The sequence below is a fragment of the Tinamus guttatus genome, unplaced genomic scaffold, assembly GCF_059628265.1.
Source record: "Tinamus guttatus ecotype Peru unplaced genomic scaffold, ASM5962826v1 Tinamus_guttatus_pri_ptg000060l, whole genome shotgun sequence".
Lineage (NCBI taxonomy): Eukaryota > Metazoa > Chordata > Aves > Tinamiformes > Tinamidae > Tinamus > Tinamus guttatus.
Window position 1 is genome coordinate 173425 of NW_028288594.1, and position 15326 is coordinate 188750.

General features: G+C 37.6%; 1 protein-coding gene and 1 long non-coding RNA gene across 4 annotated transcripts in view; one reads left to right on the forward strand and one right to left on the reverse strand.

The window, feature by feature from the left end:
* Positions 1 to 250: 250 nt before the first annotated feature.
* ITGA6 (integrin subunit alpha 6) overlaps positions 251 to 15326 on the reverse strand; it is a 40644-nt gene continuing 25568 nt past the window's right edge. For 2 of the 3 annotated variants that reach the window (XM_088519431.1, XM_088519429.1), the window contains 20 exons: positions 14556 to 14763; positions 13853 to 14046; positions 13630 to 13718; positions 12913 to 13040; positions 11777 to 11872; positions 11171 to 11232; positions 9742 to 9899; positions 8727 to 8882; positions 8095 to 8210; positions 6990 to 7179; positions 6822 to 6905; positions 6539 to 6618; positions 6268 to 6345; positions 6042 to 6144; positions 5220 to 5393; positions 4967 to 5065; positions 4515 to 4625; positions 4323 to 4421; positions 3913 to 4038; positions 251 to 607 (listed from right to left, as the gene is read on the reverse strand). In XM_088519431.1, the coding sequence (XP_088375557.1) occupies positions 449 to 607; positions 3913 to 4038; positions 4323 to 4421; positions 4515 to 4625; positions 4967 to 5065; positions 5220 to 5393; positions 6042 to 6144; positions 6268 to 6345; positions 6539 to 6618; positions 6822 to 6905; positions 6990 to 7179; positions 8095 to 8210; positions 8727 to 8882; positions 9742 to 9899; positions 11171 to 11232; positions 11777 to 11872; positions 12913 to 13040; positions 13630 to 13718; positions 13853 to 14046; positions 14556 to 14763 (2510 nt within the window). In that variant the 3' untranslated portion in view covers positions 251 to 448. Of the gene's footprint in view, positions 608 to 2297; positions 2428 to 3912; positions 4039 to 4322; positions 4422 to 4514; positions 4626 to 4966; positions 5066 to 5219; positions 5394 to 6041; positions 6145 to 6267; positions 6346 to 6538; positions 6619 to 6821; positions 6906 to 6989; positions 7180 to 8094; positions 8211 to 8726; positions 8883 to 9741; positions 9900 to 11170; positions 11233 to 11776; positions 11873 to 12912; positions 13041 to 13629; positions 13719 to 13852; positions 14047 to 14555; positions 14764 to 15326 lie in introns of all 3 variants that reach the window. The other variant, XM_088519430.1, reaches the window with a different exon arrangement.
* On the forward strand, positions 3943 to 14844 carry LOC148595771 (uncharacterized). Its single transcript, XR_015913072.1, has 2 exons — positions 3943 to 4063; positions 14527 to 14844. It is a non-coding gene; the product is annotated as an uncharacterized LOC148595771 (long non-coding RNA).

The following is a 15326-nucleotide window of genomic DNA, read 5'->3' on the forward strand; positions in this document are numbered from 1 at the left end:
GCAGCAGGCAAAGGTTATGACTAAAGCAGACTTGCAGCTCTTCAGATTTCACTTGAACAAAGTATGTGAAGGCCACTGTTGTGTGCACTGAGGGAAGAATGGAGACCCTGTCTTGACATTAACCACGCACTCCTTGCACACCAGGAATGTTAGGATCATAGGAAAAGGTCTGCCATGATGGATGTGCACATTGCAGAAAAGACCCAAATCAAAACCGCATCTTCTAAAGTGAGTGTTAGATTTGAAGGGAAAAAGAGGCAGTCTGGAAATTAAATAATGCTAATAAAGTCTGTTGAAGCTATTTTAACTGTGCAAACAAAAGCCTCAATGTAAGTAGTAATATCTACAATCAAACAGTGAATGTCCATAGTGTACAAAGGTCCAACTCTATCAGTATTCCATTAATGAAGACAACTAGCTGAACTGTGTGGAGAGAAAAAACTTTTCCTTAAGAATAACTTTCATTCTCATTCCATTTTGTGATCCACTGTTTTGTTTCAAGGTCTTTGCATTTCCCATCTTTGATCTGTCGCTCTTCCTTCCGAATTCTTACAGCATGATACCGGGGAACACTGTCATCGTACCTAGAGCGCTGGAAGAACCCGCACTGGCGCAGAGGAGAAAAACAAGAATTTAGGTTTAAGTTGCTGCCCAAATACTACAGTTAAAGAGACAGTGCATTCCTCCTCCGCGCAGACAGACAGGTAACAAAATTGAAAAGAAAAAGATCTTGGGCAAAAACATAGTGTGCTTAGCTAGGAATTCTTGAGGGTCTAAGTTCCAGCAGCAAGCAATGGCAGACAAACCACACAGTCCAACATTTCAGCAGTCTGAGAGCTTAACAAATTCCTTCCAGTAACTTTCTAAATTTGTTTTACAAGTGTTTGTATTTAAGAAAGATATTTGCTCAACTATTTAATAGTTGAGACTATTTAATGCTGCATAGATGTGAAAAAGGTAACGCTCGAGGAAAGTGTCTCTCCCGATGTAAAGGTAGGTGTGTACGCCGCTATCCTTCTACAAGGGACATGATTTCTATTTTAAAACTTAACAGAAAGATTTCCAGGGCCTTCAAGAAAAATTACACTAGGGCCGTGCTTTCCACTGTAGACATCTTGGCTTAACTACACGTGTGGTATTAAAATGTAAGTCTTGCTTAGTTTTCTGTGCAGTAAAAAACAGGCAGAGCTTAACATTTACTGTAATTTACCATGACAACACAAGACTCCCTAGATGAAGTCTAGTTCATCTTATTTCTGCCCTGCAGTGTTTTATTTTTTAATTTTCTCCCCCCACCCCGCCCCGCCAAAGACAATGTAAAAACTGATCCTATTCATTTAAGGACGGACTGAGGTTATTTTTCAAAATCAAATGGATTTCTGGTGCAACCAATAATCATCTTCGCAGCAATATGGCCAAAGTAGATACTCAACTTTATGTGTTTGCGGTCTATGAGGTTGAGGTTAAGTGCAGGACAGACATCTGTCCTTAGCTATTACTTGCACACAAAATTAAACTGTCAGGGTTTGTTCATAAACTTTGGGTGGTGATTTTGGTGAGCGAGGGTTCATTTTACATTAAATTTCTAAAACTTGCATAGACCTGAATTTAAAAAAGAAGGGAAAGATCAAATCTTTAGCCATCTCCACCCTTCCATTATGCATGACGCTGACAGATTTTAGTGACAAATTTCTCCCCACCCACTCATCCCAAGCCCCACTAGTTAATATACATGCACTTATTGTCTTAAGTTGTGTGTAAAGGTTGCTAGAAGCATAAATCATCATGCACCAAGTAGCTTCAGCAGAAAAAGGATGTGCCCAGGAGAGTATACCTTAGAACTGAAGGGATAAAAGACTCTCCCCAGCAATTATATTCTCACTACGAAAATTGCTCTCATTATGTGTAATGTACTTTTTAGCATGCAATAAATGTTAATAAAGCAATTTTATCTTTTTGTCTTGTTTAAAGTCTTAACTTTAAAACTTAACCCTCTGGAGAGTGTTGATCTCAAAAGTTTAAAACGCATACTGTTGAAGTATCAGTGTAAAAATAAAAAAGTAAAAACCATTGCAGCAGATCAAGATGTCTTTAAAGAAATAAACAAAAAACTTTTCAGACCGAGGTAGACATCTCTTTGTTCACGTGCACCAAAAGCTGAAAATCTGTCAACAGAATGAGTAAGCAAGTACTGATAGCTTGAAATCCAGCAGTTAATATATGCAGCAAAAGCTCAGTTAGCCACCGCAACCACAGCATTTGCCACAGCTAGAAATGAAAAGATACTGGTCGATTACCAATTACAGAAGTAGATCAATACTATGCATCAGAAGTAAGCCTCTCTTTATCAGATGGCTGAGCATGGATCTCAGCCTTGTGATATGTGGCATCATAATGATCTTTCTTATTTCTCTTGAAGAAACCACACTACAAGGAAGCAAGGTATTTAGTCAATTTTTGTGGCTGGAAAAGTCAAACCTGTTAAAACTAACTTAAATTAACATTATGAACTGTGTTCCTGACATCCCTTTCACAGGTTTATTGCCAAAAAAAAACAAAAAGGAAACACACACACAAGAAAAATCACAGCTGCTTCTAAACTAGAGAACTAATTTAATCTATAAAATCATAGAATAGCCTGAGATTAAGAATTTACCTTAGGGTTTTCTTTTTGATAGATCTGTGTATTTTTTAATGTTTTTTGTTTGTTTTTACAATGAAGTATGTTCATAGCAACTAAGGCTCTAAAGAGTAGTAAGAAATCTGTACAGAAATCAAATCAGTTCATGCACTAGTGCACAAGGTAGCTGAATTACAAGATACACAAGCTTCTTGCTTGGGCCTGTACTATTGAAATGGCAAAATGTAAGTTAAATCTCTTGAGAGAAATGCTCAATTGTACCCAATCATATAACTGGCTCTGCAGCACCATCTTTGTTCTTCATAGGATGGCTCAACATTTGTCACCAAAACGTTCTACATTTGTGCATATCTACATGCAATAAAAAACTTAGTGTAATGAAGGTGTTATTCTGTGTAATTCATCAGGGAGAGCTGCAAACAGGAGCTGGGCAGTTTTTGAAAAGGAAAGAAGCTGAGATTATTCTGTAAGAAGTGACCTGCAGCAAGTAGTAGCTCCCCAGTGAAGCCAATTGCAGCAGCTTCTCCACAAGAGAGTAAGTGACAGTCAGACAGGAGATGCCTCTTCACCTCTTAACAACCTGCACTCTGCTATTCTCTAGCAACAAACACAAACTGCCAATGTGGATTAAGGGGCAAGAGAATCAACTTCTTCTGCCTGGGACCAAAATTAGTTATAGAAAATGTCAAAGCTTTTAAGAAAAATAGCTAAGAAAATAGCTGCAAATTGTTATCCTTGCTTTTTAAGCATTTATTGGCTCCCTTAAGGTTTTTAAGAAAACAAGCCAATACTAAGGAATTTAGCCAGCATATTAATCCATGTGTTATTTCTGTACCTTTTGAGGTACAGAGCAGTTTTATGCTGTTTCTTATATGATGAGAAGTTAACTGCAAAGCTACTCATCTGTAGATAGGTCACAACACAAAAACAGCTTTACATCTAATTGCAGACACCCTAAGTAGCTGTATCCATATCTAAGTAACTACAGGCTCTGGGAACTTGTCTAAGTTTCGACTAGAACTCAAAACATTTCCTTTTGAAGATCTGGAAACAGAAAAATTGCATGATACAAGAGTAACATGTGTTCCCATATGATCATTTTCATTCCAAATGTTACAAAATTGAAAAAGATAGCATAATTTTTGCACAATTCTGCTTTTTGTTTCATGTCTCAACTACAAAATCTTAGACCAGTTGGTTAATTAGTTTCCTATCTTGTCATTTTTAAATTAAGAAATGTGAAATCTAAACCAAGGTAAATAGAAACTTACCTTCCACAGTAAGAATACCAACAGTGCAAGCATCAGTATTCCAGCAAGAATTGCCACTAAGATGATCCACCAAGGCACCCCTGTATAAAGTGCTACTGTTTTGGCAGGGAAGACAGTAACACGCACCTAAAGAAAACATGTGAAGATGATGGTAAGAGTATTTCAAAAGCATCTGTGTTTATCTAATCCAAATCAGCAACTTTCTAGGGAAGATTTATCACATGTGAGCACTCTAGTTAATTCTTTCCATCCGATTAAAGGTGTAAAGAATCAATAATTCAAAGTGCAGTTAAAGATGTAACCTATAGCTCCACTTGTTTTAAAATGTTTCATTTTCTCCAGTCTTTTCAGATAAGCTGGGAACATGATCATCACAATTGTACATAGTTCGTGTTAGATGCTGAGCCTACCTGAGCAACTTCATTTGTGAGTTTAACATTCTTAGCTGCAGCAGGAACACTGATTGAAGCCCTAACAAGAATGTCTAGATAGTTCATTTTGGAGTATTCCTGTTTCAAAAAAAAAAAAAAAACCACAAGCATATCAGAGACAGAACAGGGAAGAACTATCATTTCTCAAAAAGAGCAGGTAAACAAACTTACTTCTAAGAAAGTACTGTTCCACAACCTGGAACGCAGCACAATAGATGCCTTGCTGTCCAAACCATTCAGGGGGCACTTGATATCCACACAGCGCGCATTCACATTGCAGTCCTGCAATTACAGATTTTTTACAAAACTACTTCCTGGCAACTTGACTAGGAAATCCCTAGGGTTTGAGGTGTTTAATACATTGGATGACATGCATCTTCTTTATGTACAAAAACCAATTCTTCTTGGATTTAAAGCAGCAGGAAAATGTGATGATGATACTTTAGTTTAATGTAGGTGACTATACAGAAATTCTTCCCTATTCTCTTTCATCGGAAAATAATATAAAATGGATCCAATCCCAAACAGTATTTGGGATTCAAGATGGAAACAAAGCAAAAAAGGACACCTTATTGCACCCTGAGAAACTGGCAAAAGCTCTATGAGGAGTGTGATGTGCTTACCAGAGTCTTGTATTTTCGTTCTGAGAACAAAGAAAATGTTTTGCTGTCTAAAATCTGTTTCTCTGCAACCTCACGTTTCCTCCTTGAGTTATGGGATTCCTCAAAAAAAAAAAAGTTTGATGTTAGAATATTTTAGTAGTATAGCTCCAGTATTTCTTAATTAATTCTGGAGAGAAGCACTTAGGCTCTACTATTGCATGCTGGGGTACTTTAATGTACTAGTTCATCAACATGAGAAGATTGGGTAACATACCGTAACACGCAAATAATTGATCTCATTCTGGGGTTGACAGGACACTTTTTCCAAGCCTTTGGAATCTATTTTCATCAAGTAAAGCAGCCATTTGCCGTTACTAATTTCTTTTGGCCACTGGATGTCCAGAGAAGCTGTGCCAAATGTTTTAAGTGGTCGACCCAAGTTAGTTACCTGTTGAAACAAACATTCTTTAAACTGTGAAATCTTTTTTAAAGGGATTTTCTTTTCGAAAAGAATGGTTCTTGACTTTGGCAAGTCTTAAGCATTTGGCTAACAGGAAATTTAAAAACCATTGAAAGACAATCTACATACAGCATAAAGACAAACCATATACTAAAAGTAGCATATTTACATAGCACCTAAGATACAGCAGTTCAACACATAAAGACTAAAATTCCACAACAAGTATGATAAGACATAGATTTCTAAAAATCAATCTTCATAGGAAACAACAGCATCAACTCTTTAGAGTTAACAAATCATTCAGTTGCAAAACTGATAGGAATTTTAACTTCCACAGGAACTCTGACACAGTGTACTTTCTGAAGTGCTCTGGTAGTTTGGAAACTGTTTCACAATCTGGTTTTGCTTTCTTTTTCCTTTTTTTTATTTTCTTTTTTTTTTTTCTTTTTCATTACTGCTTTTGACAGCAAGTTCAAGACAGATATTCTAACTGCTTCTACATTATCTTAAATCCTTTAAATCCTTTCTAACTTAGTCTAAGTATTCATATACATAAAGAGAGATATTCAGTGATGATTACTGATATTCATATTCACTGATTCAAGGCAGCTCTTGACATGAATCTCAGTTACTCACTCTGAAGTCATACTCTATGAGGCTTCCAATGTTGTCCTCAGACTTCATAGCACTCTCGCCACGGATGCTGCCTCCGAAGTAGACCTGCGAGGGGTTGGCAACGCTGGCCGGTCGCAGCGGGAGAGAGGCAGAGGAGAATCGGACTTGAATGAAGGCTGCAGGAAAGGTGCTTTTCCCTGCTGCCTCTCCCCACAACACCCTCATTCGTTATGCTGTGAGCACTTACCCAGTGAGTGATAAAAGCAGTTCAATAACCACTTTAGCACTAGCAGTAATTGTAGTCAAATTAACTTGAGTGCTTGTTCTACAATGAAAAGGAAACAATGCTGTTTAATTTTACAATTTCAGCAGTTTTATATTACTGTGAAATTGCCCTTATGAACCAACCAAATTAATTCAAAATGTTTTAGAAGTGTTCATAAAAACTCTACAGGCATGCACATGCATGGACCCCCACCATCATCCCCCACACACCCCCGCCCCCTAAAATTTCTTACGTTTCCAACTTCAGATTAATGTCCAAGTCTGTGGTATCAACGTTAACTTTAGAGGTACTTAGGATGAGATAAAAGGTTACCTAAACAAGAAAGAACATCCATGCAATATGTAAATGTTGTATAGAATGTATTACCATATACAATATTATAGAAGTCCACCATCATGTTCAAATGTTAACAAAGACAGATCCGAATCAAAGTGCCAGATGTGACACACATGAAATCTGGAAGAGTGCAGCAAGGAATCAGATTTTTTAACTTGAGTAAAATAGACACAACTTACGTTGGAATTTCTCTTGAAAGGATTTCCAAGTTCACACTCTGCTTGAGAGCCATTTTGGTTAGCACCACAGGTTAGCTGCTTTTCCTGAATTAATGGAACACATTTAGAAGTGAAAACAGGCTAAAAATATTTTAAATTTTGAGTATATTTTCTCTTAAAAATACTTACAGGATAACCCTTCATCTCCCTGAATGCAGAGTAGGTCAGACTATCTGGAAAAGTTGCAATTAGTTTAGCTTCATATGCATCTTCACCATCTTTCTGTGGATTTTTTGCATCGGATGGATTATTTGTCACTGTTATTTCCAGAGCAATATCTTTCTGATCTTTTAGAACAAGCACTGGCATGTCATTTTCACTACAGAAAGAGAATATACATATTTTTGTGCATTAGGAAAACAAAAACGTATCAAAATTTGCTTCTTACTGAGATATACCCAAACAGAGTTCACATTCCTATTACTGTAAGATCTTAAACATAGAAATGGTCTTTTTTTTTTTTTACTACAGCATTATTTCACTGCAACAATGGCCAGCAGTTAACAGCTTATGATTTACTAACCCACCCCTCAAGCAGTCAATAGTCTGTAGTATTCATGAACTAGCATTTGCATCTGTGTCATCATGTTTAATAATGATGAATCCTCTCTGACACATCTCTTGCCCCCATTATACGTGGTTTTGGCTTCTAGGACAGACTGTGGGACGTACTGCTCCAGGCTAACTGTTCATGGTAAGTAAACATACGTGGGTTTGGTTTATCCCTTCTTTCTAACTTTGCTGGTCTTCCCAGAAGGAAAGATGAGATAGGCTTTGGGTGTGTGTTTATAGGGAAACAATTTCTCTGTTCACCTCTCTAACTGCTTTTCTAAAGCTACTGGACTAAATCAAGTCATGCAGTTCTTTGGTACAATATTTAGCATAATCTTTTGTCCTATTTGTGATCAAATTTCATCTCAAAAGTAGTTAACAATAGCAGAGGCAATAAATCATTGCAAAGTTGCTTTAGAATCTGAACTCTCTAGTGATTAGAAATCTTAATTTTTAGCCTAAAACCACATGGTTATGGTCTCTTTGTACCCATATGCTACTGTACCACCAAGTTTCCTTCAACAGGCTGACCCGCGCTCTCGTGTGTTTGTGATCTGTCCCCTGACGGATCAGGCCTCCTGCAGCTAGGCTAACACATCCAAGCTTTTCTAGGAGAGAATTTTGTTACTGTCTTAAAGTCATCTTAACCTTGAATTTTAGCAATGCAACAATCAAGGCCTACATTGGTAAATAGGTAAATCTGTCTTCATTTCCTTCTCTAGTACAAAATCGGTACTGAAGTTTTAGATTGCTGTGACATTCATTGTCTTCTCCACATCCTTCCTTCAAGAACTCCACCTAAAAACAAACAAAGCACTCTTAATACATGCCATATGATACTACCTTAAAAGAAGGTTGCTAATGTGCACTGCATAAAGCAACTACATGGAGCTCACAGTTACATTTGTGGCAAAACAAATAAATAAATAATTTTTTTAAAAAAATTAAAAAACTAAAAGCCATTAGCCTGACTCCACTTCTGGCCTAAGGAGTCAGGAGAGATTTTCTGTGCGAGACAGACACTACTGCTAGTAAATGAAAACCACAGCCATGATTAAAATGCAAAGTTAGGTAAAACTTGGTGGTTTGTCCTTCTGTGTGAGAAGTACACTCTGCGGAGGCAACCGGAGTAATAAAGGACCAAGTTCATAACATTTTACAAAAAAAAATACAAACTTATAGTCCTAAGTCCAGTACCACCCCAATTACTTCCTTTGATCATAATTTAGTTTTCTATACTCTCTAAAATTTAGAAACCCCATAAAGTACTTATTTCTTGGAAACGTGCTCTATATGCTCTAAGGAAAAGCTTACTTTTGTGGTCTTTGTTTCCGATTCATCTGAGTTCAGAATTGGCATAAGATCCGGAAGGGCTCCTTCTTTCCTTACGGATGGTGAGCTAGACTCCAGGCCAGCAATTTTCACACCAACCGATACAGGAATGGGACGTAGCTTATCTTTAATTTTTTCCTGCCAAAATATTTCAAATGGCATTGTTAGTGCACAGTGTAGAGAAGAAGAAAAATCCAACACACAGAATGTCTGTTCTAGCTTTTCACACATTCTGTAATGCGTTGTGAAGCTAAATCTCTCCTGATATATTTTGCAACATTAAAACTATTCTCTATAGGGAATTCTCTAACAACACACAAGAACAGAAGGATCTTGGAACTACTGCCTTTTTTTTTCTAGCTTCCTGGTTTGATATCTCTCACAGAAGAATTACTAATAACAACAGAAAGTAACTCAAGCAGGAGAAATGCACATTACAGCAGTAAAATTACACAATTCCTCCCTATTCCTTAGAGCCAGGCTTTTTATTTCCTGTAGCCATAAGGAATACTGGAGGATAATAGAGAATTTCACCAGCTTTTGGAGCAATGTCACCTTTCAGGGACAGCACAGCAACAAGCCACAAAGCATGTGTAAAGCTTTCTTGTCTTGTCCATTCCATTCATCCCCTCCAAAGGCTGTGTGTGAAAACTCCTTTCCTAGCCACTCACACCATTAAATTCTACATCATCTACTTCCATGTCTTCCAAGAGCTCTCCAATTTTGGCATTAATTTCCTCTCCATTCTTCTAAATTAGGTCAGCTCTTTTGACCTGCAGGGTACACAGCAGTAACTGAAACTTTTATTCATGCTTTAGAAGAAAAGCTAGGGAAGGAAGCAACATGTGTGCAGGGAATAGCAAGGTGCTTATTTAGCTATGGTTGGTTTATATTGCATGCAACTTTTCAGTTATATATAAAAAATACTGTGAGACCGAAAGCAAAGCATCCCTTTGCTTCAGATGTGAGTATATGAAGTAAAAACACTCTGCCTTACCTGGAGTACAAGCTTGGTTGACACACACTCTCTCGAATTCTGTCCCCTTAGGACTGTCGTTGCAGTAAACTGATCAGACAGACGGTCTTTAAACCGTACTCTAGACGGCAGGCCTAACTGTCTCCTCTCATTTTCTGCTTCAAATGTATAGCTGATCTCTAAATGAAAGAATAAAGTAGGTCACTATAACAAAGAACTCTTGCCATATTAATAGTTTTCCAGGTACGATGTTACAGTATTATGCTAGAAGACACTTTCATCCAGTTTTACAACTGTTTTCAGTTATTTACAAAACTTTCTTCATCTACCAGTTTTGTCCCTTTCCAGTTGAGCCAGATTCCTCATGCATTCCTGCGGAGGGGGCTCCTCAAACAAATCCTCCTTTATCCCACAGTATCTCGTTGCTATGCCAGCATCCAGGGCTGGCAGCAGGGGCCAGCAGGGGGCTGAGATGCAAACCTTTGTAAATACTCCAACCCAGAGAGCCCTCATTTCTGGTTTGTCCCAATTCCTCCCTGAGCAGCTTGTGGGGTTTTGAGTTCCAGGCGCGCTGCTGCTTTTGCCAGCGAGAAGTGCAACTAGAGGCAGGGCTGCTGAGCAGGGCACAGCCTGTGAGCATCGCTTCATCCCCTTCCTGTCGGCAGAGCGCCCTCAGCACCGGGACGCCGGAGCAGTGCCAGGCACACCAGGCAGCTCGGCCATGCCACACCAGTGCAGCAGCTGCCCCCAGGGCTGCCAGCACTGCAGCAGCACAGGGACCACAGCTGACTCTAGCATGTCCTACGGCTTTCGCCAGTACTCAAGAGACTCAGACTGCCCAGGAGACAGAGGTTTCAGCTTAAAATCTTCCCATCTTGTCTCAAAATCCTACAGAAGATTCTGATCTGCATTAGCAGCAGCATGCTGACAACTTAAGAGAAAAAAATAGATGACATTAAAAATGATACTTTACATTTTAAGTACATTTATGGTACAGTCTGCTAGGCACCTAGTAATTGAAAGATTTTTGATTTCAGTTACAAATTTCCACAAGGCTATTAGCATGAGTACAGAATACTAGCTTATAAGCTAAGACTCCCATAAGGAAATAATGTTTATTGATGGAATATAAAGATATTTTTAGACCTATTTTCTATAGCAGCACTGACATGAAGAGTGTAAAATGATTCTCTCTGTGGCAGCCATTTGTTTACTGGTAAATACACCTAGAAAGCTTCAGGTTTTTTTTACCCACAGAAATTACCTTAGTAACACACTAGAATTTGTTTACATGATCCTATACTTTTCTATAAAAACTGATACTGCGATAGCTGATTTTAAACTTGACACAGTTTTAAAGTCGTCACTGTAATTTAAGTACAGTTCCATGATAATCTCTAAAGAAAAAAAAAATGACAAATAGATGAAAAACATTAATCTCAAAACTTACTTATTCCTGGATTTAAATTTCTAGGGTTTGCAGTATATTGAAAACATGCTTTCACATCCATCCTGTAAAAAGTGTCAAAAACTTAAAGTTAAGCAAGGCCCAACTGACTGAAAAGTTTTTATAGTCCACTGACTGATGTTAGGCGTCTTAACACTGTGGTACTCATGTTACAACAGTCTTTTACCGCCTACTAATCTGAGTTACAAAACAAGGAACAAAATTTAGTCTATGATAGAAAAAAAAATATTTTATTTGCTTTTACTTTTCTACTTTCATGAGTAAGCCATTCAAGTTAAGATACTTTAGATGTTCAAATTTAAGAGGTCAGAGAGTTAAGTTCATTTAAGTGGCAGTGACATTCACTTTCAAATTGGACATTGTGAACAGAATATATTCCACTACATATATATATACATATGCATCTGTAGCACAGTTGTCACAGTAAATTTAAAAGGTCAAAATGATAACACGGATATATTTGTTTAATCTGCTTGACTCATGTCCACTCACAATAACATCAGCACTAACGAAACAAATTTTGAAACAAAGCTTAAGACCGCCAACTCTTATATAAGATACAATGATTATAATTTTTGAAAATCTTACTGTATTTCGCTAGGTTCCTCAGAGGTCTTTTTTTTTAGATCAATTCTGTCAGGATTTACTGTAATGCTTTTCTTAATGCTTATAACAGGCCGAGATCTGAGGGAGGAGAGGCAGCATGTAAACAGGTAAAAATGAAATGAAAGTTTCTGTTAAAATTAATGAAATAATTCTTTTTGCCATTTATATCTGCACCAATTTGCCATCTTGCAGTTCATATAAATGCAGGGAGTGGCTCTGCAAATACTTAGAAGCAAAACACAGCAATTTAAGGTTATGCTAAGCAAGTCAGAAAAATGACTACACAATTGTGTATCTTAATGCCTGATGGAAGAACAGAGGACATTAACATAATGCTGTGGTTGTCATTTCAGACACCCATTAAAACCCGAGGAACTCAAACCCACCCCAGTTGTAATGCAGCCCTGGGAGCAGGCCGTAGATGCTCAGGTCATTGGGGTTAGGAGCCTGGATGGCTGGGGGAAATGCCACTTCCATTTCCTGAGTCCTCTCCACACCTGAGCATCACTCATAATGCAGCCTCACAACGTTGCCTTCCTCTCTCTTTTGGAAGGGACAAAGAAAGACAGATGATATCAATGAATAAGCTAATGCTACTCTTGTGGAAGTACCTAAGGGTTGTTTTTAAACCTCATCCTTTTTTCTAAGCAAATTTCTTTTACTGGGTCATCCTTTTACGGTTCATCAACATAAACCTTTTCAGTTTCATTTTCTCTGTAGAGGTTCCTAATCAGCAAACAGCTAATGCTCCTTTTGAGTACTACCTGTGAAAAAAAAGTCCCCAGCTTCATCCCGGTTCATCCCTAACTAAGGCACATGCTAAGCAGTCTGCAAGTTCCCTCACGGCTGCTTTATGGACCTTGCTGGATCCTCAGCTAAAAAGAGCAGCCTCCTTTTTTCTTCCACAAAGCAGAATTAGATTTATGTAACATCAACAAACAAAAGCTCTAGCTCAAAACAATTTATGGGTGCTTTTTCTCCCATAATTTCGAACCTTTGTAAGGAAGCATGTTCCCAGCAAACAGCTCTTTTGTTATTTCCAGGCAGCTTGTTTTTTTAAAAAAGTGATGAAAATAACATATTGGTGCAATTAGTTACAGTCCTACCAAAAAAAATACCTGAACACAGATACAGAATCTGAAAGAGAACCAACAGCAATGTCAGGGTAGGAATTTTTATCCAGGTCCATGTTTCCAGCAATAGAATAACCAAAGAAATTGGTGCCGGTTTTTTCACCATCAAGAATCTAAAGAACAAACAGATTGTTGGGATTAGGACATTCAAAAGTTGTAAAAATGAAATATTTACAAGTGATCTTCACTGTTTTATGCATTTAGGTAAATGACACTGAAGTGCCACGATCACTTGCTTTCCTTCTAAAAATTTCCTTTACAAGAGCAATGAGCCAGAAATTACTATTTTGTGTAGAAGTTTTGCCTAGCTTACCTGTATTTGCAGGGTTTATATTGCATAGGCACTTTAAACTACAGAAATAATTAAGTTCTTTTCCAAACTTGAAAACTAACCAGAGTGGTCTTCTAAAAAAAAAAAATGCAGCTTTATTTTCCCCCTGCCCCCGCCCCAAAAACCCCAGGACATTCACATCTACCTGCCTTTTTGCTTCTCTGCATCTTAGTGGTATAAAGGCCTGCCCAGAAAGCCAGCTGCACAGGAATCCCTAATCTTAAAGGCCAGCAGTACACACTGATGAGTCCCCTAGCTTCTCTGCATACCCATTATCCCACTAACTGCAATGGAAAAAGCAAAGAAGGATAATCCTATCATGCCTACAGTATATTATAGTATCAAGACTACAGTAAAGATCGGTTATTTACCTGTGCTGGTTTTGTATTTATTCCGTTCTTGGATCCATGATAAATGTAAACTTTGCCAAAACCATCATATGGAGCCCCTACTGCAATATCTGTTGAAAATAAATTGAGATATCTAAAAGAATTCTCCTTTTTTTCAGCTTTCAATGTTGACAACTAATATGTTCCAAGTCTGATGTTAGCAAAAATGTCACATACATTCGTGTTTTAATTGTGCTTCACTCACCTGGAAAGCCATCCTGATTAATGTCCCCGATGTTTTCAACTGCAAGACCAAACATGGAGTCAGTGGTTCCATTTAAGCGGATAGGTTTTACCCCTTTCCATTTGCCTTGCTGGTTCATGTAAATATACACTGCACCACCAATATCTCCACTTCTGTCAAAATATTGTGGGGCTCCAACAACAATGTCTTGCCACCTTAAAATGAAAGAAAAGAAACACTGTATTTTGCACAGCTGTGAAAAATAACTGAAAATACTTGATAAGGACTACGGTCTCAAGGTCAACTAGCCAAACAGCTGCTACAAATCATTAAAAAGTACATAAAACCGACTCAGTCACAGGAACTTACAACAGCTCTATTGACATTAGAAGCTGATTATTCTGTCTTTGAGACATGTAAGAATCTTCCTGGTTTTTTCTTTGGATATAAAATTTGTTTCTTGGTACTTTGTTTATATCAACTTTTTAAGTTAAAAAACCCTCTCGCTATTAATTGTTTATAGACATTTTGCATCTAAGATCCCTAAAGTAAATCAATAATCCTTGCAGTTAAAATGGAGAGTGTCCTGCCTCATTCTCCAAGATGTTCACCCTTTCCTCCAGCAAAACATGGGAGATGGGACTTGGCACTCCTTGTATTTCTAATGTGAAAACCAAAGCAATCTTTCTTTACAGAGGCAGCACGAGTTAACCAAGGGCCATACCCATCACCGTTGAGGTCCACAACAGCAACATCATAACCGAAAGAAGAGGCCAGCCCTTCTCCTTCAAACATGTGCTCCAGGGCAAGGGCTCTCTGATCTTTCTTTTTCAGGAGAACGACTGCCCCACTGTGGTTGGCTCTTGGCGCACCCGACACAAAAGTCATCTCATCTTGGGAGACTATTCCTTTACCAGAGTCCAAAGAGAAACCTTTAGAAGAGGGAAAAAATGTAAATAAAGGCTTATATTGTTAACAACAAAAATAAATTCCCCTACTATATTGAAGTGGTATATTGGATACGAGTTTTCTCTCAAACAAGACTGTACCGCTACATATAAATATTTTCCACACAAATTATATTGCTAACAGTTTCCTCCTCACTCAGTTCTATCTTTTGCAGACATCAAGTACAAGATTTTATATATTTTTTAAACATACCAGCTTAGAAATGACTAAGCTTACCACTTTAATATAGCTCGAGTACTTCAGCTGACAAATTATAAGAATTTGTTAAATGTCATTCTATTAAGCATGCAACACATACTGTGCAAGCATAGTATTTTATGTTAATGATGTAGGCAGTATTTGAGAATCACCTTATATAGTAATGGTGAAACTGACAGTTTTTATTTAATGTACCTTTAAAGAAAGTTCAAATGAATTTATTAAGTATTCTTTATAAAAGTTAATAGATTAAAAAATCCTTGAAACAGTGCATTAGAAGCAAATATTGTGTAAACTAAAATTTCCAGTAAAACCCAAAGTAAGAAAT